Source organism: Staurois parvus, unplaced genomic scaffold (assembly GCF_062004578.1).
Source record: "Staurois parvus isolate SC_StPar_1 unplaced genomic scaffold, SC_StPar_1.0 ptg000671l, whole genome shotgun sequence".
Taxonomy (NCBI): Eukaryota; Metazoa; Chordata; class Amphibia; order Anura; family Ranidae; genus Staurois; species Staurois parvus.
This window is the reverse complement of record NW_028318467.1, coordinates 4,342,671-4,364,957: the sequence shown is the minus strand read 5'-3', so window position 1 is coordinate 4,364,957 and position 22,287 is coordinate 4,342,671. Positions and strand designations below refer to the sequence as shown.

The following is a 22,287-nucleotide window of genomic DNA, read 5'->3' as shown; positions in this document are numbered from 1 at the left end:
ATCTAGAATGTTAATATTGATGCACTGGGATCTCTATATCCCCTGCAGCCCCTCTCCCTACATATGAATGCAGTTGGACTGCATGCTTGCCTGGCCAAGTTTCATACATATGATTATGCTCCTTATTTTCTCCTGAAAAAGCAGATTTTAATATCTGGGAAACGCATTGAGAAGTGGCCTCATTCCTCTGCAGGTATCAGCTGGAAAATTGAATGATAATAGGTTATGTGATACCAACAATAGGATGATTAATTCAGCCGGGTTGGAGGTAATGAGACAATTTGAGGCCACGCTATTTTATGAAATAATTATAAAAAGAAAAAGATGAAAAATATGTAACAGCAATTTGTGATTTTATGAACATTTTCTGTAAACAAAAGTCTGAATTTTCATACTTTAAGTTGCTTTGATAATTGAGTGCCTTTAACCATTTGAATACCGGGCAATTTTCCCCCTTCCTGCCCAGGCCATTTTTCAGGTTTCAGCACTCTCACATTTTGAATGACAATTGCGCGGTCATACAACATTGTACCCAAACTAAAATTTTATAAATTTCTTCACACAACTAGAGCTTTCTTTTGGTGGTATTTAATCACCGCCGGGGTTTTTATTTTTTGCTAAATTATCAAAAAAAAGACCGAAAATTTTGAAAAAAAAAACACGTTTTTCTTTGTTTCTGTTATAAATGTTTGCAAATAAATAAATTGTTCTTCATAAATTTACGCCGAGATGTATTCTACTACATGTCTTTGGTGAAAATAACCCAAATTAGGATGTATTATTTAGTTTGTAGGAAAGTTATAGAGTTCACAAACTATGGGATAGATCTGAATATTGATCAATCCTGAAGTACTGACGGCCAATCTAATTTCTTGAGGTTCAAGAATGTCAGGACAGTACAGATATCCCCCCAAATGTCAGGACAGTACAGATATCCCCCAAATGACCCCTTTTTGCAGAGTAGACAGTCCAACGTACTTCATAAGAGGCATGGCGAGTTTTTTTAAGTATTTTTTTTGTCATAATTTTTCGGAAAATGAAAAAATGCATTACATACTGTCACCAGTGCAGTACAGCGTCTTCATATAACTGGCATGGCGGTGATCAGGGACATTGACTGGTGACAGTATGAAAAAAAAATATATATTTTTTTTATTTTTATTTAATTTTTTTTATTATTTTTAATTTTTTATTACATTGTCCAAAGTAGTACAATGTTACCATAGTAAGTATTTTTTTTTTTTTATACAATTTGCTTATAGCAAAGAATTTCTTTGCTATAAGCAAGCATTTACCTGAATGATATTGATTCATTTAGGGTTTTTTTTTTTTTTTTCCTTTTGTGCTTAGCTGTGATTTGGCCACAGCTAATCACATGACATGTGCATGTGAATAGCTGTGACCATTCACAGCTAGACAGTAGTATACAATTGATGGCATGAATGAAGCCATCCATTGTATACAACTGTCATGTGACCTGCTGTGATTGGTCACAGCAGGTCACATGGTACCGGCAAGGGATACTCAGATCTGTCATCGGCCATGTCCGAGGTACACGGCCGGTGACAGATCGTGCCGCTGCGCGGCTCTGCAAACGTGAAAAGTGCGCATGTGCAGGAGGACGCAATTTGGCGTCCAACCCGGAAATCCAATACATTTTGCCGGCCGCCTTTTGGCTATTGGCCAGGCGTGTATTGGTTAAAGCCCACAGATCACTAATAATCAGAGACAGCAAGTGAAAGGACCAGCAAAACTAAACAGAAAAGTTATTTTGTGTAAAAGATCTTTTCAGAAAGGTGTGCATAAAACAATTTAGCTGAGAATATGATATTTGGTGTTTCTATGGCTATACAGTGATGCCTCTTGTGTTACGTAAGCTGCCAATTTAGATTAAATTGGCTCAGATGTTACATCAGCCAGTATCTTCTACTGGACCAGAAATCAGCAGTGCGTCGGAAAATATCCCTCCTAACATCTTCACATTATACCTATATAATAGCTATAGGTACAGGTGAAACTCAAAAAATTAGAATATCTTGCAAAAGTTCATTTATTTCAGTGCAGCAACTTAAAAGGTGAAACTAATATATGAGATAGACTCATTACATGCAAAGCAAGATAGTTCAAGCCGTGATTTGTCATAATTGTGATGATTATGGCTTACAGCTCATGAAAACCCCAAATCCACAATCTCAGAAAATGAGAATATTGTGAAAGGTGCAATATTCTAGGCTGTATAATAATATAATACCTATATATAGGTTAAAAAAGACAATCTAGTTCACCAATAGTAAAACATTAAAAAAAACCTACCTACTAGAAAACTTCCATATACAGAATCCTATACCCACAGATGATTCAGAGAAAGGCAAAAATCCCAACAAAGAATAAAGCATGATCCAATTTACTTCAGTGGGGGAAAAAATAAATTCCTTCCTAATCCCCAGAAGGAAATTGGATATATAAGATATCTCCTGTTCTGAAAAGTTCCTAAGTCTTTTAAATATTTATATAAATTAAAACGTATGTAAATCCTAACAATAAATTTCTCTTTTCTTTTTTTTTTTGCTCCGTTTTGGTCTGATAAACATACCATTAAAAGCGTTTTGTTAGATATGTTTGATAAATGCAAAAAATACCTGTTGATCCTGTCAGAAATCTTGTCATCTGATAACTTCCTGAGCTTTCTTCTTGTGCTGCTCTTTTATCAGTTACATTGTTCCCAGCAATCTTTGTGGGCCACCCAACCCTTCCCCCGAGGAGACAAGGGGAAGATAATTGCAGTTCTATCCCAGGGTGACACAACTGCTGCCCCATATATACAGTGTCACCCAAGGATAGGAAGTGTGTTACTGGCAGGATCACCAGGTGAAAATAAAGGAAAAAAAAAAGAAATGCAGCCACCACATCTAAGCACAGGGTGCATTATTATACACACTTGCCTCCAGGGCTTCTCCAGAGCCTCTCCCATCCTCTGGAACTCCCTACCACAGTATGTCCGGTCAGCCCCCACCCTGTCTGCCTTTAGGCGATCTTGAAAACTCACTTATTCAGGGAAGCCTACCCCACCTCCACCTAAGAACTGTACTTGAATCACCTCCGCCAGATCATCCCCCGCAGCTATCACCTTTTGTATCACCTCCCCCTTCCTTTAGATTGTAAGCTCCATGAGCCAGGCCCTCTTATTCCTTCCGTAATGAAATGTATGGTAATTGTACTGTCTCCCTTATATTGTAAAGCGCTGCGCAAACTGTTGGCGCTATATAAATCCTGTATCTGTTCTTATCAGTGTCCAGTGGGGGTGCTCCCGACCATTCTAGCTTTGCGGGGATGGTTGTTGTATAGTACCCTCACTGGTATGATGGGGGTCTGGATGGCTATTACGGGGGGAACAGAAACCGGGGAGCGCCACAAGTTAAGCTGGGGCCCTGGGAGTAATTCCCCTTTGGAACGTCTGAAGGACCCAGTACCTCCTGATTTGGACGGATCTACCTTGGTCTGGCCAGGGGCTGGGAAGGCAGAGAGTCCGCAAACTAGGTGCCCCCTGAGTAGTCGCCTCAGGGGTGCTCTGAGTAGCACTTGGGTGTGGGACCCCACGTTGTGAATGAGCACATGGTCACCGAGTTTAAACACTTTTTGCACTGCGCCTCTAGGACCGGGCCTTTTGGTCAAGTTCTGGGCAATTTTTTTGCTACAGGCCTCAGGGTCTGGTCAGTGCACAATTTGGGCACGACACTTTTTATTATTTTTATAGATTTATTTAATTATTTATTTATTTATTTTTCCTTCACCCCACGTTTGTCACTTTTTACTTTTGTGTGTGTTTTTCACAGGATGGAGGGTGTGGGTCCTCGGGCCTGCCCTGAAGTCTAGGGGGAGGATGTGTGGCCAATACGGTTCCTTCCTCCCCTGTCCCTAGGGGGTTTTCTCTTCGGGAGAACCCCCTGGCCTAGTACTGGATGTCCGGCTTCGGCTGGACATAAGGAACCGTGGTCCACCAGGCCTTTTGGCCAGGAGGACCAAATGGGAATCCTGTCCCTGTCAGGAGCTTCGTGCCCCGGGGGATCAGGGTAGCGGTCCAACCCCTTCGGGGGTAGGACAAAGCACACCCTTAAGTGCACTTTTTGTGTGGTGTTTTGCACTTGCACTTTTTTGTGAACACTTACGGGTTTTTTTCGTTATAGTTGCACGTTTGCGGACTTAAAAAAAAAAAATAAATAAATCCTGTATAATAATAATTTCTTTATGGGTTTAGATATATTTTACAAATCTCTTCTATGTAAGTTGTAATATAAATGTTTAGTGGCCCTTTATTATATACAGTATAAGAGTGGCAGGGCAATTCTAAGACATCATCATAAGACATCTGCGGACATGGCGTAGCTCAGTTGTTTTACAATCTAGACGTCAATCCGCAAAGTCTGTGACATTCTCCTGCTGGGAGTGAAAAATCTTTCCTGCTGTGTGAGTGTTTTCTTGCTCTCTTCTCCGGCAAAGCTTTGAGATAAGTATATGTTAATTTGTAGTGAAACTGACAATATAATTAATAAAGATTCACCTGTCAGACATGAATGGCATCAGTCTTGTTTCTTTGTGATAAAATGTAATCTAGATTTGTAACACGCTCTGGATTTCTGCATCAATCAGAATACTTATTATGCACAAGTAAGAGTTTCACCTATTGTCTGCTCATCATCATCGTGATTTATAGCAACTTCCTTTATTGTGCTTTAGCTTTCTATGTATTCCTTTTCATTTTGTATCTATTCTGGGAACATTCTGAAGATACAGGTACATGATGGATACATAAAAGTTGTCTGATCCTTCCAGACGGAATTATCAGAGCCCCAAACTATCATTTTACTTCATCAGACAGTTTGTGCTGAATATATCTTTTAGATGATGCCTTTCCATAGGAAGCATTTCATGTCAATCGATAATGAACGATAATGTGACATATATTATTATCCTTACTATATGTCTAAAGAACAAACATAAAATGTCATTTTTATTTATAACTTTAGAGCGATGTAAAACCCTTATATGTACTCAGTGAAGTGAATAGCCTCAGATGATACAGAGATTAATCCAGTGTTTCTCAACCTTTTTTCAGTCAAGGTACCCTTTAAAATTATGGACAGTCTTGAGCAGGGGCGGACTGACAACTCATGGGGCCCCCAGGCAATAGGGGGTCATGGGGCCCCTGTGTCCGTGCCCAAACTCAAAAAAGCCTATGAGAAAGGTACCAGGGGCATCTCATGGGGCCCCCTAATGACCCCGGGCCCTTGGGCAGTGCCCAATTTTCCAAATGGTCTGCCCCTGGTCTTGAGGCATCCCATTCTAAAATGTGAAAGACTATTCTAATAGTTTTATATAACGCAGCAACATCCACACATGTAGGACACCCAACATTAGAGGGGATTTATTCTTCCAAAGCAAATACACTTTTGCACACTGATACTGACTAGTATTCCAGTGTTTCTCCTCTCCCTCAGTTTTTCTCCATCACTGAGCTAATGTGACCCCAGCACTGATGGAGAGGGGCAGGGGAGGGTCAAACTAGGATGCTGTGCAGGCAACTGACAGCCTCCTTATTTATTTAATTATTTCAGGTACTTATATAGCGCCATCGATTTACGCAGCACTTTACATATATATTGTACATTCACATCAGTCCCTAACGCTCAAGGGGTGTACAATCTAAGCTCCCTAACTCACATTCATACATACACATACAAGGGCCAACTTAGACAGTATCCAATTAACCTACCAACATGTCCTTGGAGTGTGGGAGGAAGCCGGAGTAACCAGAGGAAACCCACACAGGCAGAACATGCAAACTCCAGGCAGGAGGTGCCGTGGCTGGGATTCGAACCAGCGATCCTAGTACTGCCAGGCGGAAGTGCTAACCATTTAGCCAGATGATGTCATTGGTTGTCAGAAAACCGGCGACTAGAAGGTTGTAATGAAAAGCTGTGCCTTTGCCCTATTGGGCAATTTTTAGACATTTTGCCAAGGCACCCCTGAAGAAATCTTAAGGCACCCCAGGGTGCCTGGGCACCCTGGTTGAGAAAGGCTGGATTAAACAAATCCACCAACATAAGTTGTACCCGCTTATCTGCAGCCTACTAAGATTGATTGAAGATTGAAGTGATATAGACTGGAGCAAGTACACACTACAGAAGGATATGTTTTGTTCATTTTTCATTTCAGGGGTTTACAACCACTTTGATGGCTTGCTTGTGTGTTTGTGTTTGGTGGAGGTGTCGGTAAACCAGGCGGTTGAGCTGCGTTTTTACCGCTCCCGTGAACCTGCAAAGACAGCTGGGTGGAGGTGTAAGAATGCTATGCCCACAATGCTTTTCTTCTTGGCCATGTCACAAAATAGTCCCCCCTATTGCTTTCGGTGGGCAGTACAGACACCAAACGTTACTCATTTAAGTGAATGGTTCTATGCCAAAGCTGCCCCTAAAACTAGTTGCAATGCACACAGAGTGGTGCATCTTTTAGGTAAGAGTTGACATATCGTCTTCTCACAACCTGTCAAACATCTCTGAAAGGCAATCCACTACGGATCACTTTTCACAAGCTCAGCAATAACAGTCACACATAGCACTAAATGAGTTCTTCCTTTTTTATTCATTTTTTCATAATTGGGTCATTACTATGCACACAGCGTTTTTGCTGGTACACAACACAAAGTGTTCCCCTGATGAAGCCAGATTAAGTAGCGAAACATGTAGGTAAGTGTAGGGGCGGACTGACCATTTGGAAACTTGGGCACTGCCCGAGGGCCCAGGGTCAGTAGGGGGCCCCATGAGATGCCCCTGGTACCTTTTTCATAGGCTTTTTTGAGTTTGGGCAAGGACACAGAGTTGTCAGTCCGCCCCTGGGTAAGTGGAGTTGTGTGCACATTTAGTTTAGCCTCTGCTTAATCAGCAAGAAAAAGAAGGAATCGTCTTACAATATCCAGCTTGAAAAATCTGTGCCCCTTTGTGCCATACAGGCTGAATCTAAGATTGAAGAGCCACACCAGAGGTTTAGACATCCAGATGTAACTATTTCCCAAAAAGAGATAAGAGAATGTCCCACAGAGCCATCACATTTTGTGTGGGAGTCAGAAATTTCCCCTTCATCAGGACTAATGAATGATGATGTATACTGGACTAAATGTAGACAGACGGTCGTTGGACTAGGTAAGTACTGAGACACATGGTTTGTCAGCAGCTGGCCATTCAAACTAGTTCACCATCTGCATATCTGCAAGCTTCCAGCCTGTAATTCATATGTGCGCTCCAAATATCAATATAACAGTTATAATAATAACTATAAAGTCCCACAACTTTCATTCCATTTGCTCCAAGTACATGGCAAAGCTTGGGCATTGCATGCCAATGTATGCCCATGTCAGCCCACCCTGGTTTATTCCTGACCAGTCCATCCATACAATAGGAGGTAGTGGCTCTGAGGAAGAGGTAGGTCCTTGAAACGCGTCAGATTTGGATGTCTAGACTCCCTATTGCAGACTGTTACTCAGCGCGGTGTTGACCCAGCTGTTCTTTTATGATGTGCCTTGACTATATTGTCGTTTGTGAGTACAACACCTACTTTATTTTTTATTAAACATTTTTTATGGTAATGCACTAGGCCTGTGCGCCCTCTCTTTGTTCTTTCCCCAATTGGAGGTAGTGGGCTGTGGGTAGTTGATGGCTTGTAAGAAGTTCCTGAATTCTTGTTCAATGTACTTGGAAGAGAGCCTCCTCAATCCCTTTCCTGGTGTGTAGTCTACATGTGCCCAGGACCTCATGGTGGAGTGGCTATGTAGGTATATGCCAGGGTGCAGCTTGTATGCAGTGCTGAACACATGAGCAGTAGGACTAAGCCTTGTACAATGATGGCAATAAAGGACTTACCTTATAAGCATTAATGTTTAATCTGTGGGTGCTCGGAGGTGGGGGCTCCCAGCTGACTATCACTGACCCACTGCTGTCATCAACCAGGGTGACATTGAGGTCCCGAGGAGCGTGCCCAGGAACTACAAGAGGATACAAAACTCATATTACGGAATGGTTTACTCAAAGCACAAAACCACACCTATGAAAGTGTCTGAAGTAAGAACTGTCTGTGCTGCTCACAGCAATCAACCATTCACCTTTATGGCTTCCAAAGCAGCTTGTAAGATGAAAGGGGATACAGAAGAAATTAACAAATCAGGTGACGCATTTCGAAGCGTTTGCTTCTCCTTCAGAGGTCTGAAGAAGAAGCAAGCATTTTGAAACGCGTCACCTGACTTCTCTTTGCTCTGACATTGGTCGCCCGCCAGGTCCACGCTGGTTACAGGGCCATTTTCAAACTCCCTGCACCGCTGGCAGCTGACGGCTCCATCTCCGTTCATCCTGAATGACCAGGATCCATTACTACATCGCTGGCTGACTATCAGGATTACTTTTACAATGCCTTTTAACTTCTTACATTTGTGAGTAGTTTTCATACCATATGTTACTAATAAATTATTAACCCTCTACACTCAGATTGGCGCCCCTTCTGTTCGGTAAGATGAAAGGGGGAAGCCGTAGGGATAGTGTGGGTTCTGCAGATTCTATGTGAAGCAACCATTTTATCGGGTGAACCAATATCGTTCAGCAGAGAGATTTTACATTTAAACCATGGCCTTGCAGTGCTGGGGTCCTGAGCACATTACAGCCAGGGTTTTACCTGAAAGTTTGTGTATGTTCTCCCCATGTATGTAGTTTACTGACCCTTTCTAGAAAATATTGGCTTCCACCCTAAACTGTGTGTCTATAGTCAGGGGTGTATTTACCACAAGGCATTTGCCTAGGGCGGCATTTTTCAGGGGGGCAGCATTGCCCCCTGGAAGAAGGGACACGCGGCATGGGGACCTAGTGAGATCCAAGAGAGACTGCGGGCTCCTTGATTGACGGTGTATGCAGAGCCTGACTTTCATTCCAGGGGATATCTAGAGCTGTGAAGGTGAGTGTCTTTCTCTCTCTCGCTGGGGGGGAGGGGATGGCTGGTGTATAGAGGGTGGTGGTAGTGGAAGGCTCTCTTGGATGGGGGGTGGTGTTGGTTGGTTTCAGGCTTTCTCTATGGGGGGTGGAGGGGGGCGTCTGATTTTAGTGTTGTCTAGGGCAGCACAAAACCTAAATACACCACTGTCTATAGTGGCATTCCAGTGTCTGTATGCCTCTTGTGGGACATTAGAGTGCAAGCTCCTCTGGCAGAGACACTGACGTGACTTGCTCAATGTTCTTTTTACAGCACTGATGAATATGTCAGAGCTATATAATGTGAATAATAATAGTGTGTATCTGAGGTGAGAATTTAGAGTGTAAGCTCATCTGGTGCAGAGACTGATGTGACTGACTCAGTGTTCTCTGTACAGCACAGCAGTATATGTCAGAGCTATATAATTGTATAATAATAATAGTGTGTGACTGTGGTTGGGCTTTAGAGTGTAAGCTCCTTTGGTGCAGAGACTGATGTGAATGTTTTAGTGTTTTTTATGCAGCACTGCAGTATATGCAGGAGCTATATAAATGTATAATAATTAGTGATGGGCCAAACACCTCCCTGTTTGGTTCGTGGACGAACACTCGAACCGAACAAAAGTTTAACTGCGAACTTCAAACCAGGACAACTCACTATGCGGTATTTTCCCACATCTGAATATGCAGTAAGACACTGCACAGCATTTTTCCAAAAAACCTACTAAAATCCTGCATGAGTTATTTTATTAAGTCCTGCAGTATTTTATTAGGGAAAACATTCTTTTGATGTTTCAGCTGTCAGTGGGGTTCCCTGCTGACAGCTGAATGTAAACAGAATTGCCGACAATTAAAAATTTAGCCAAAAAAACATTGTGGGTTCCCCCCCCTATCCATACTAAGCCCTTCAAGTCTGGTATGGATTTTGAGGGGAACCCCCACGCCAAAATTAAAAAAAAAAATGGCATGGGGTCCTCCCAAAATCCATACCAGACCCTTATCCAAGCATGCAGCCTGGCAGGTCAGGAAAAGGGGGGAAAGCCCCCTCCCCTCCTGAAGCATACCAGGCCACATGCCCTCAACATGAGGGGGTGCTTTGGGGCAGGGGGGCTCCCCCCCCAAAGATTCTTGTCTCAATGCTGATGGGACAAGGACCTCTTCCCCACAACTGTGTGGCCAGTTGTTGTGAGGGTCTGCACGCAGGGGACTGATTGGAATCTGGAAGCCCCCTTTAAGAAGGGGGCCCCCAGATCATGCCCCCCATGTGAATAAGTATGGGTTACATGGTACCGCTACTCATTCACAAAAAAAGGTAGTGTAAAAAATGACAGTAGACAGTCTTTGACAATTTGACATCCTTTACTGAAAATAAAAAAAATGTCCCCTGAAGTAGATCCAACGTCAATCACGATGCCCGCTGCCACCGCCGACCTGAACAAAGCAAGAAAGAAAAAATAAAAACGCTCTCAACGCTGGCTCCCGGCTGTCTGATAGCTGTGCCGGCCGGACAGTTCTTAAATACCTAAGGGGCAGGGCCACCTGTGTTGTCAACCAGGTGACCTCGCCCCCTTGTGACGTCATCGTGTGCTGTGATTGACCAAAGCATTGCACCTGACCTATGGTCAGGTGCATTGCTTTGGCCAATCACAATGCATTGTCAGAACACATGAATGGCCAATGTTCGAGTCGAACTTACGTTCAACTCAAACATCAAGCCCAACACTAATAGTAATTATAATAGGGTGTGAATGTGATGGAGACATTAATATGTAAGCTCCCTCGGTGTAGAGACTGATGTGACTGGCTCAGTGTTCTCTGTACAGCAGTAAGGAATATATCAGAGCTACATAAATGTATAATAATAATAATAAAAAATACTAATAGTGTGTGACTGTGTTGGGGAGATTAGAATGTAAGCTCCTCTGGTGCAGAGACTGACCTCTGTTGCAGTGTTCTCAGTGAAGAGCTGCAGAATATGTCAGAATATAAATGAATTAAATAAAATAACAATATTCACACACGCGAAGCATAAAACTCCTGATGATAGTAGATTTAGCACTCTGTTAGACTAACCAAAAATGATATTTTGTCATTTTGCTTTTTTTTTAATAATTTTTCACCAGCCCCACCATCAGGAATGTGATCTTACCATAGGTAGTTGTTTGACAGATGTACACTGCCACCTAGTGGTCACTGCCTTGTTCGCACTATTACAAATTATTACATTATTTTTTTCAACTTGTGCAAAAAAATGCAAAAACAGGTCTGGCATTGAAAGGGTTAAATAACCAGTGAAAATGGGCAAAACTGAAAAAATAGCTGACCTTTTGTGTTCATTTATAAGTTGTCTCTATAGTTGAGTACAGTGTTCTAATGTCTTCTATATGTTACAGATCGTATATTTATTTAGCACTTTTGTTTTCATAGAAACAAGTATACAATCCAAACGCACACGTTCCTGCGCTAAAAATGGCGGTGTGAATAAGTGGGTGCTGCAGTGACCGTCAGCTGGAACCAAACAGAATCAGCAAGGTAGAATGTCACCAGCACAACGGGGATCACCAATATGGGTACAAAAGTTTTAATGAACGATCACATAGTTACAGCAAGGCAACGTTTCAGAGTCTCGCAGGACCTCTTCATCAGACATGTGACACATGCCTGATGAAGGGGTCCTGTGAGACTCCGAAATGTTGCCTTTTGGACCCATATTGGTGATCCCCGGTGTGCTGGTGACATTTTCCCTTGCTGACACGACATCAGAACACACGGTATCATGCTGTGCACCATTTTTTTTACCTCCCTCTGGGATCTGGATGTGCTTGATGTTGCTGTCAGTGCCGAAGGTTGCCCGTCCATACGGTCGAACCTTGAACTCGTACCTCTGTCCTTTCCCCAGAGATGGGATGATGGCGCTGTTTTCGGTTAGCGGGACTGAGCGCCATTTTACCCATTCAGAATCTGGGGGCAGATAAGGGCGATAAAATACGACGTATCCCTCAGTGTACTGTGACAGTGATGACACCTAAAGAAGAAATCACACCACAGATATATTTTTTTTAATCATCAATACATGTATATGTATTATGGTGGCCACATACTTCGTTTTTATAACCCGATCAATCAAACTCCATGTAGAAAGGTTTCAATCTAACTGAGTTCATTGACCAGGGTGAAAAACTATCGATTTTTTTACATCGATCGGCAGCACAAAGATAGTAGTAAAGTGCAGTGCTAAGTATTAAATAACATCAAGTGAACCAATTATGTACACCAAATAAAGTGAATGTGGTGTCCCTTTTTCATTTATATCGGCTCCGGGATGATGGCTTCTATAATGAGATCATTCTCTGACCAGGAGTTACTTCCTGGCCGTGTACTTCAACAAAATGGTGCCGACTCATTAACATTGGACCTTGCAGGCTATTTAAATGGACGTTAAATGACGTTGGCAATGGGCGTACCACTGAAGATGTGTATGTGCACGAAACGCGTCGGGTAGAGCCGCACATACTGAAGTCACACCACCACAGCCGGAGCGGCGGCCATCTTGGTACAGTTTTTAATATATGCTCAGTGCATTTCCGCGTGGATTGTTTTATCTATATTTTAATAAAATACTACACTATGCACCGTTTTTGGGCTCCCGTGGTGAGCTATTCTCCTTAGGAAGAGGTCCTTTCTCGGTTTACTTTTTGGTGGAGAAGTCCGGTTTATATAATTTGGCTCTATTTGATCTTCATCGATGTGATCTACGTGTATCCTATTTACCAGTAGTTGTCTGGCAAGTTGACATCTAATAGAGGTGGCAGGGGCGGACTGACAACTCATGGGGCCCCCGGGCAATAGGGGATCATGGGGCCCCTCTGTCCTCGCCCACACTCAAACCACACCCAAAAAAGCCTATGAAAAGGTACCAGGGCAACTCATGGTGCCCCCTACTGACCCAGTGCCCAAGTGCTTGAATGATCAGTCCGCCCCTGAGAAGTGTTGGATTTCCTCACTGGATCAGGATCACAGTTTGAGCATTCTACACCGAGATTGCTGTGCCTTGTAGTTCCACGGACACTTTCTATATTCCATTTATATTGGATGGACTTTTATGCATTACACTTGTACTCATTCACTTTATTTGATGTGCATAATTGGTTCACTTGATGGTATTTAATACTTATTATTTATATACTTTACAGGTGTATGTTACCTTTGCCTTTCTGTGCTAGTGGCTTTTCATTTATTTTTCAGCACTCGCCATATACATTTTCTTAGCACAAACATAATACTTTGCTCATGAATACTATCATACTTCGGTCGATCAGATTCTGAAATCACATTGAGGAAACAGAAGGAGCATAGGAAATACATACGGCTTTGTAACAAGAGATACAATGTAACAATTCTAGAGACTACTAGAAAGAATTGGCAAATAAATCTAGTATTCTCTAGAAACGTTACATTGTATCTCTTGTTACAAAGATGTATCTCCTGTTATCTTCAGCTGCATCCAGTGGCCATAATGTGGCATTGTACCTTATGTGGTTTATAATAAAAGAACATTCATTCAGGAGAGGAAATAACTTCATATTATTTGTTTTTGCCCAATTTGCAGAGACTGAATGCAGATTTTCTTGACAAATGACTATGCACTTTTTTTCCCTAAATATAACCCGTAGACCCCTGACCCTGGCCCTTTGGTGTTTGAATTGCAGCCCTTGGGCCCCAGAAGTCAGTACAGGGTGCATGTGCATTGACTCGTACATGGTCCCTTAAAGTGATTCTAAACCTCACACATGAAATATGAGCAAGGCATATCCCATTATAGTGCGTACTTGTTTCTATCCAGAGCACTAAGTGTCATTTTTGTTTGCCGCTTCATTCCTCAGCTATTTTCATGAATCATTTCTCACAAGTATTCCTGACACCAAGAGAAAAAAGGTGACAGGAGAGGGATCACCAGCACACAGCCTGTGATTGACAGCCTCAGGTCTGTTCCTGTGTGCTGTGTGAAAGGGGTAAGTTTACCTTCCCTCCAATCAGCTCTCAGAGCTCTCCTCACTGAGCTCTGCAGTGCGTAATTTCAGATCCCCACCCCCTGCATTTTGTAAGCTCAGACAAACTTCATAATTTCTGGACTTTGAATGGATGCAGAGAACAGAAGACTACAGATAGACAGGTACAATGTGTGTAGGAAGATTTGTTGCTTCTCTGTGTATCACCTGAGGCCAGTCACTTTGCTGGGTATATGTAAGGGTTTACAACCACTTTAATAATCCCAGCCACGGCACCTCCTTCCTGGAGTTTGCCTGTTCTCCCTGTGCCTGCGTGGGTTTCCTCCGTGTACTCCGGTTTCCTCCCACACTCCAAAGACATGCTGGTAGGTTAATTGGATCCTGTGTAAATTGGCCCTTGCATATGAATGTGAGTTAGGGACCTTAGATTGTACACCCCTTGAGGGTTAGGGACCGATGTGAATGTACAATATATATGTAAAGTGCTGTGTAAATTGACGGCGCTATATAAGTACCTGAAATAAATAATAATACTAGCCCCCATTCACACCGATGTGACTTGTCATGCAATTTGACAGTTCAAATCGCATGACAAGTTGCACCCAATGAACTGTTCTAATCGGTGCGAATTGAAAAGTAGTTCCTTCACGACTTTTGGCGATTTCAGGTGCGACTTGCATAGACATCTGTGCATGAAGTCGCACAGGTGTCTTACAAGTCGCACCTGAAGTTGCACTGACATCCGACTTCAAGTGAAGTCGCATGATTTCAAAGTTGTATTCAGTGTGAACCTGAGCTAAAAGCCTAGTGACTTCATGTGACATATCCCTAGTCTCTGACTGTCCTTTAGCATGACATCAGTCCCTAACCAGTGGCGGACTGACCATTTGGAAACTCGGGCACTGCCCGAGGACCCAGGGTCAGTAGGGGGCCCCATGAGATGCCCCTGGTACCTTTTTCATAGGCTTTTTTGAGTGTGGGCAAGGACACAGGGGCCCCATGATCCTCTATTGCCCGGGGGCCCCATGAGTTGTCAGTCCGCCCCTGTCCCTACCCACTCCTGCAGAGCAATCTCTGACCATTCCCTCTAGTAAATCTTCAGTCTTTGACAGTTTTTTTGCAGCATTATATGTAATAAATATTATCTGCCAGCTTTTGGAGACAGAAGGGGCTGAATATTATCTTGACAACCACTACCTGTCATGGGGAAACATTTTAAAAATGTCTGAGACAAACTTTGTTTCAACATTGTCTCCTATGGAGCACAGCAAGAAAAGGGAAAAAAAAGGAAAATAGAAGCTGGTAGGTTGCTATGAGCAAAGGAAGCAGATGGTTTATGAATTCCCATCACTGAGCCATTTGATCTGTTTAAGGCTCTGAAATCTCCGCAAGACGGCCGTGTTAGTGAATTTCCTCCATGATGGGAGTGACGACTACAAGGGACAATGGGTGGTTCTCCCCAGACAGGACTCCATTATCTCACCTTCCACTGCAGCTGCACAGATGAAGAGTTCTGCACAGTCACCGTGTCCAGATACACTCGCACACTTGTTAGTTCTTGGAGGATGTCCTTCTGTCTGTCCCTCTGACCCGTATCCAGAGGATCTGAAAGGACACATACAATACAAATACATCGTTTATTGCTCCATAAATGTAAAGTTCATGTTTAACCGCTTCCAGTCCGGACACTTTCACCCCCTTCCTGTCCAGGCCAATTGTCAGATTTCTGCGCTGCGATACAATTGCGCCGTCATGCAACACTGTACCCATATGAATTTTTTAGCATTTTTTTCAGACAGATAAAACTTTATTTTGGTGGTATTTATTCACCACTGGGATTTTTATTTTTTTGCTATATAAAAGTCCAAATATTTTGAAAAAAAGTGTTTTTCTTATAAAATTTAGCAAATAAATAATCTTTCTTCATAAATCTTGAAAATCTTCAAAATTTATTCAGTTATCTTTTTAGTAAAAAAAAAAATAACCCAAATTAGTTTACAACCATTTTTTTACATTTTTATTTTATTTTTTTTATATTCTTATTTATGTGTTTTGGTTTTTTTTTAACATACTGTCACCCTAGCAGTACAGTGTCCCCATAGCGACACTCTACTACTTGTGGGGGGTGATGAAGATTTTTTTTTTAACACTGATTTCTTTTACACCCATAAAGGCTGTAAAAGCAATCATTTCTCCTTCTCTCTGGCTGCATTCCTGCAGCCATTGAGAACTACTGTGTGAGCTCTGATTGGTCACAGCTTGTCACATAGTACAAGGCTGTTGTGAATAGCCTTGTACCATGTGATCTCTGTGATCATTCACAGATTTCACACGTAGTAAGCAATGATGCCAGAAGTGACATCTTGCTTGCTACTATTCATGTGATCACTGATTGGCCAATCATTATTATTATTATACAGGATTTATATAGCGCCAACAGTTTGCTCAGCGCTTTACAATATAAAGAGGGATAGGAGGGCCCTGCTCCTCGGAGCTTACAATCTAGGAATCAGTGATCACATGATCAGGACCTCACACAGAGGTCCGGTACAGCGATAGGTGTTCACGATTGGTGATCACAGTGCCACGCGTGCTCCCAGGGAGCGCACAATCCAAAATGGTGGGTGCCACCATCCGGCCGTTTATATACAGCGACCGGATGGGAAGTGGTTAATCTGCTTATGTTTTCCTTCCTTGGTCCCTCCTGCCCCCCCCCCCATCAACATGCTATTGACATTTTTAAATAAAACCTTTCCATTTATATTACAGTGATGTCAATCAGCTCTCAGAGCTCTCCTCACTGAGCTCTGCAGTGCGTAATTTCAGATCCCCACCCCCTGCATTTTGTAAGCTCAGACAAACTTCATAATTTCTGGACTTTGAATGGATGCAGAGAAGAGAAGACTACAGATAGACAGGTACAATATATGTAGAAAGATTTGTTGCTTCTCTGTGTATCACCTGAGGCCAGTCATTTTGTTGGGTATATGTAAGGATTTACAACCACTTTAATAATCTCAGCCACGGCACCTCCTTCCTGGAGTTTGCCTGTTCTCCCTGTGCCTGCGTGGGTTTCCTCCGTGTACTCCGGTTTCCTCCCACACTCCAAAGACATGCTGGTAGGTTAATTGGATCCTGTGTAAATTGGCCCTTGCATATGAATGTGAGTTAGGGACCTTAGATTGTACACCCCTTGAGGGTTAGGGGCGGGGCCAGGGACAGACAGGCTGGGGAGGAAAGGGCTAAATAATGATGTCCTCCAGTCAATTGACTTTCTGCAGCTTCTAATGCACATTGTGAGAAGCTCACAGTGTGCAGTGAAATCAGAGTAAGCAATATCAGTCCAGGAGAGGATCCGGTACAACTGTGCAAGACTGAAGGGAAGGCTGGAGGTCAGAGTCTAATAATCGCCAGGTGCTCCATAATTGTTAGTAGATATGTACAATCAGATTGTAGTGTGTATGGCCAGCATGAAGATTACTTTTTGGCCTTCTTTCCCCACTGTTGGTTCCCTTTTCTCCACCTCTGCTGCTATCTGAACAGGATAGTACAGAGATTGTACAATCTGATTGTATAGTGTATGGCCAGCTTTAATGACATGATTTACGCAGAGATCATATGGACGGCAGTTACCTTCCACCACCAGCTGGGCATTGACAGACACCGTGTCAACCTGGTTCCTGGCAGTGCAGATATACTTCCCCGAATCCTGGACGGTCACCCGCTGCAGACTCAGCGTATTCTCATTGGTTATGGCGTACCTACCAAGGCAAGGTGCCCATCGTTAAACATTCAAAACAATCTCCAAATCTGAAGTATCCTCCTCCAACTTAATCGATTTTAAATCTATAGTGCTTATCTGAGTTGTTACTTAAACTGTATGTCCTCCAGCCACACTCGTTTTAGTCTTGGATGGAGCCAGGAAGGATTACAACCCCTGTCTGGTGTTTACTGGTATTTGGGCTCAGAAAGATTTCCCTCCTTCCTGTCCCCTGACAACATTTTACCAGACAGGAAATGAGGGGAACTCTCCAACAGCAACACAGACACAATAAAACTGAGTTTCTTCATAGGATGAAGAGTAGAACCCCTGTCAGATTTTTATTTCTGATTATGTCCCTCTTGAAGATTTTCTCTCACTTCCTGCCTGGTGCAAAAGAGCAGGAAGTGAGGGGAAATTTCTCTAACAAAGCTCCGGAGAGTAGTAAAACCCAACAGAGGTTCTAATCCTTCCATCCTATCCAAAATAAAAAATATATATTTTAGCTACACATATGTTTTCACTTTTGGTTACAGGTCTTGTCCACATCCTCAGCCTGTGACTGGGCAGTGAAAGGAGAAGCAGCACAGTAATAAGCTCATCACTCTCTCCTCCTATCAGCATGCCCATAGTGCTGCATCACAACTAATTCCCTCCTTGTGCTGCTTTGACAACCAAACCACACCAAATTCCTGTAGGATAATATTATTTTTATGTAATAATAAAATATAATATGTAATAATATGTAATAATATAATATGTAATAATATAATATAATAATATGTAATATAATATGTAATAATATAATATAATAATATGTAATAATATAATAATATGTAATAATATGTAATATCATATGTAATAATATTATATAATATGTAATAATATAATATAATAATATGTAGTAATATAATATGTAATAATATAATATAATATGTAATAATATTATATAATATGTAATAATATAATATAATAATATGTAATATAATATGTAATAATATAATAATATGTAGTAATATAATATGTAATAATAAAATCTAATATGTAATAATATAATATAATAATATGTAATAATATAATAATATGTAGTAATATAATATGTAATAATATAATATTATGTAATAATATAATAATATGTAGTAATATAATATGTAATAATATAATAACATGTAGTAATATAATATGTAATAATAAAATCTAATATGTAATAATATAATATAATAATATGTATTAATATAATATGTAGTAATATAATATGTAATAATATAATATGTAATAATATAATAATATGTAATAATATAATATAATATGTAATAATATTATATAATATGTAATAATATAATATAATAATATGTAATATAATATGTAATAATATAATAATATGTAGTAATATAATATGTAATAATAAAATCTAATATGTAATAATATAATATAATAATATGTAATAATATAATAATATGTAGTAATATAATATGTAATAATATAATATTATGTAATAATATAATAATATGTAGTAATATAATATGTAATAATATAATAACATGTAGTAATATAATATGTAATAATAAAATCTAATATGTAATAATATAATATAATAATATGTATTAATATAATATGTAGTAATATAATATGTAATAATATAATATGTAATAATATAATAATATGTAATAATATAATATAATAATATGTAATATAATATGTAATAATATAATAATATGTAGTAATATAATATGTAATAATATAATAATATGTAGTAATATAATATGTAATAATAAAATCTAATATGTAATAATATAATATAATAATATGTAATAATATATTAATATGTAATAATATAATAATATGTAATAATATAATATGTAATAATATAATATAATAATATGTAATAATATAATAATATGTCATAATATAATATAGTAATATGTAATATAAGATGTAATAATAATATATTATGTAATAATATAGTACAATATGCAATAATATTACGTAATAATATGTAATAATATAATAATATAAGACAAATATACAAGGGATGTTCAAGTCAAACCGGGACTTTTGAGTTTATCTAATAAAAGAACAAATTTCAAGGAGTGGAAACTGCATTTATTTTTCAACATACTCCCCTGTTAAATGTATACACTTATGCCATCATTTAACTAATGCTTGGAAAGCTTCGGCATAGAAAGATTTGTCAGTACGCCTGAACCATCCCAGGACATTCATAAATGATCGTGTTCACCGTTCTCACAGAAAGATTCATCTTGTGCCATTTCACGTCAGGTTACGCGTCGATTATCCAGGATCAGACGTTCCATGCGCTGAATGTTCACAGGAATGACTGCTATGGGCTGGGAACCACCACGGCCGGGATCACCACTACCAGATATACGCCCAAATTTGAAATGCTTACACTATTCAAATGTCTTACTGCGGCTGAGCGTTTCATCACCGTCCTGTGCTAGAGGTGTTCTGTAGATATCTGCAGTTTTACACCTCCGTTCACAAGGAACGTCATCACTACACGCTGATCCATTCACGCACTAACCCTGTCGTCTGCCATCTTGATTTCCGGTCTCTGGACATGAGCGCTGCCTATCAGTAATAGGACACACTGCCATGCATGTAATACCGCCACGCTAGCATCCCTTTTTATATTTGTAAAATTAAAAATCTCGGTTTGATTTAAACGCGCCCGTAACATCATATAAAAAATGATCGTATAATTGTGATCTGTACCCGTGTCTAATAAAGTCAATGAAAAAAGTTCAATAATATTAAATTAAAAATAACATGATTACAATAATTAGCAACATTTATTTTGCAAAAAAGTTCTTTCCTACAAAAGACTGTTTACTAAATTCTATTAGCACTTACCGGCCGGTAGGGAGCGTCCCCTGCTCTTTGCTCCATTGTATGACAGGTCTGGGTACACCCTGGGCTCCACATAAAAACTGCACAGTGTTGCCAGCCTTGGTGACCACATCCGCTGGTTTGTTGGTGAACAGAAGAGGCTCTGCAGGAGGGGTGAGGGGACATGGAATAAAAACAAGCCTATCCTTCCTTTACGAATTCTTGGCCACATGCACATCAATATATAATGAGGGTTTCATCATAAGAGTTATACTGTATAGGTGGTAAGAAAGCATTTTTTTTTCAGAAATACTACATTTAAAAGCCACTTTTGAGCTTCAGCCCAGTGACTGTGCCTAGGCTCAAATGACATCATCAGTCTGCTGCAGACAGGAGGAACTATTTCCTCAATCTCCTCTCCCCCAGTGATCAGACTATACATTGTAACTCTGTAGCCAGTCACAAGGTGAGGAGCAGCGGCGCGGGCTGATTTGTGTGACACTGACACATCTCTTTCCACCATATCTCAGCCAATAAAATAGTATATTTTTAACACAATTATTAAAGAGGTAAAATATTATCTTGCATGATTGGACATAAAAATGGGAGCCTGCCTTACCCAGCACCGAGATCTGAGCAAAACGACTCTTCTTCTCCCCGGCCTGATTGGAAGCGAGACAGATATAGACCCCCGAATCTGACCTCTGCGCACGGGCAATGGACAGCTTACCGGCAGACACCTGCAAAGGAAGAGCCATTGACTGTACAGTGTTAAGGGGCCACTAACCATTCATTAAAAAAGTGTTATTAAAGTCCTCACTTCTCCTATTACATTCTCTGTAGAATAAAATACATAAAAATCCAAGGTATGGTGGAACCCCTCATTAAGGGCAAAGCAGGTATGAAGGCCCAGGAACTCCATGCAGAGATAGTGGGGACCCCTCATAATGGGCACAGCAGATGTGCAGACCTGGGAACGTAGATCATGCATGCTGGGAACCCCTCATAATAGGCACAACAGGCGTGCAGAATCAGGAACATAGGTCATGTATGGTGGGAACTCCATTCATAAAGGACACAGGAGGTGCACAGACCCAGGAACTCAGTGCAAGGATGGTGAGAACCCTTCATATTGGGCACAGCAGGTGTGCAGACCTGGGAACATAGGCCATGTATGGTGGGAACCCCTCATGATATGCACAGCAGAAATGCAGACCCAGAAAAATAGACCATGTATGGTGGAAAGCCCTCATAATGGGCACAGCAGGTGAGCAGACCCTGGAATATAGCACAGATATGGTGGTAACCCCTGATTAAGGGCACAGCAGGTGTGCAGGCCCAGGAACTCCACGCAAAGATGGTGGAGACTCCTCATAAGGGGCACAGCAGGTGAGCAGACCCTGGAATGTACCACAGATATGGTGGGAACCCCTCATTAAGGGCAAAGCAGGTGTGCAGGCCCAGGAACTCCGCGCAAAGATGGTGGAGACCCCTCATAATGGGCACAGCAGGTGTGCAGACCTGGGAACATAGATCATGCTTGCTGGGAACACTGCATGATAGGCACAGCAGGCGTGCAGACCCAGGAAGATAGGCCATGTATGGTGGGAACTCCATTCATAAAGAGCACAGGAGGTGCACAGACCCAGGAACTCAGTGCAAG

At 41.0% G+C, this 22,287-nt stretch overlaps 1 protein-coding gene across 2 annotated transcripts in view; it reads right to left on the bottom strand.

Annotated features, from left to right (window-relative positions):
* Positions 1-22,287, bottom strand: part of ROBO4 (roundabout guidance receptor 4) — a 138,434-nt gene that overhangs the window by 55,683 nt on the left and 60,464 nt on the right. For both annotated transcript variants that reach the window (XM_089652128.1, XM_089652129.1), the window contains exons 4-9: positions 21,244-21,364; positions 20,649-20,787; positions 17,648-17,775; positions 15,498-15,619; positions 11,805-12,030; positions 7,914-8,035 (exon numbers count right to left, since the gene is read on the bottom strand). In XM_089652128.1, the coding sequence (XP_089508254.1) occupies positions 7,914-8,035; positions 11,805-12,030; positions 15,498-15,619; positions 17,648-17,775; positions 20,649-20,787; positions 21,244-21,364 (858 nt within the window). The remainder of the gene's footprint in view (positions 1-7,913; positions 8,036-11,804; positions 12,031-15,497; positions 15,620-17,647; positions 17,776-20,648; positions 20,788-21,243; positions 21,365-22,287) is intronic.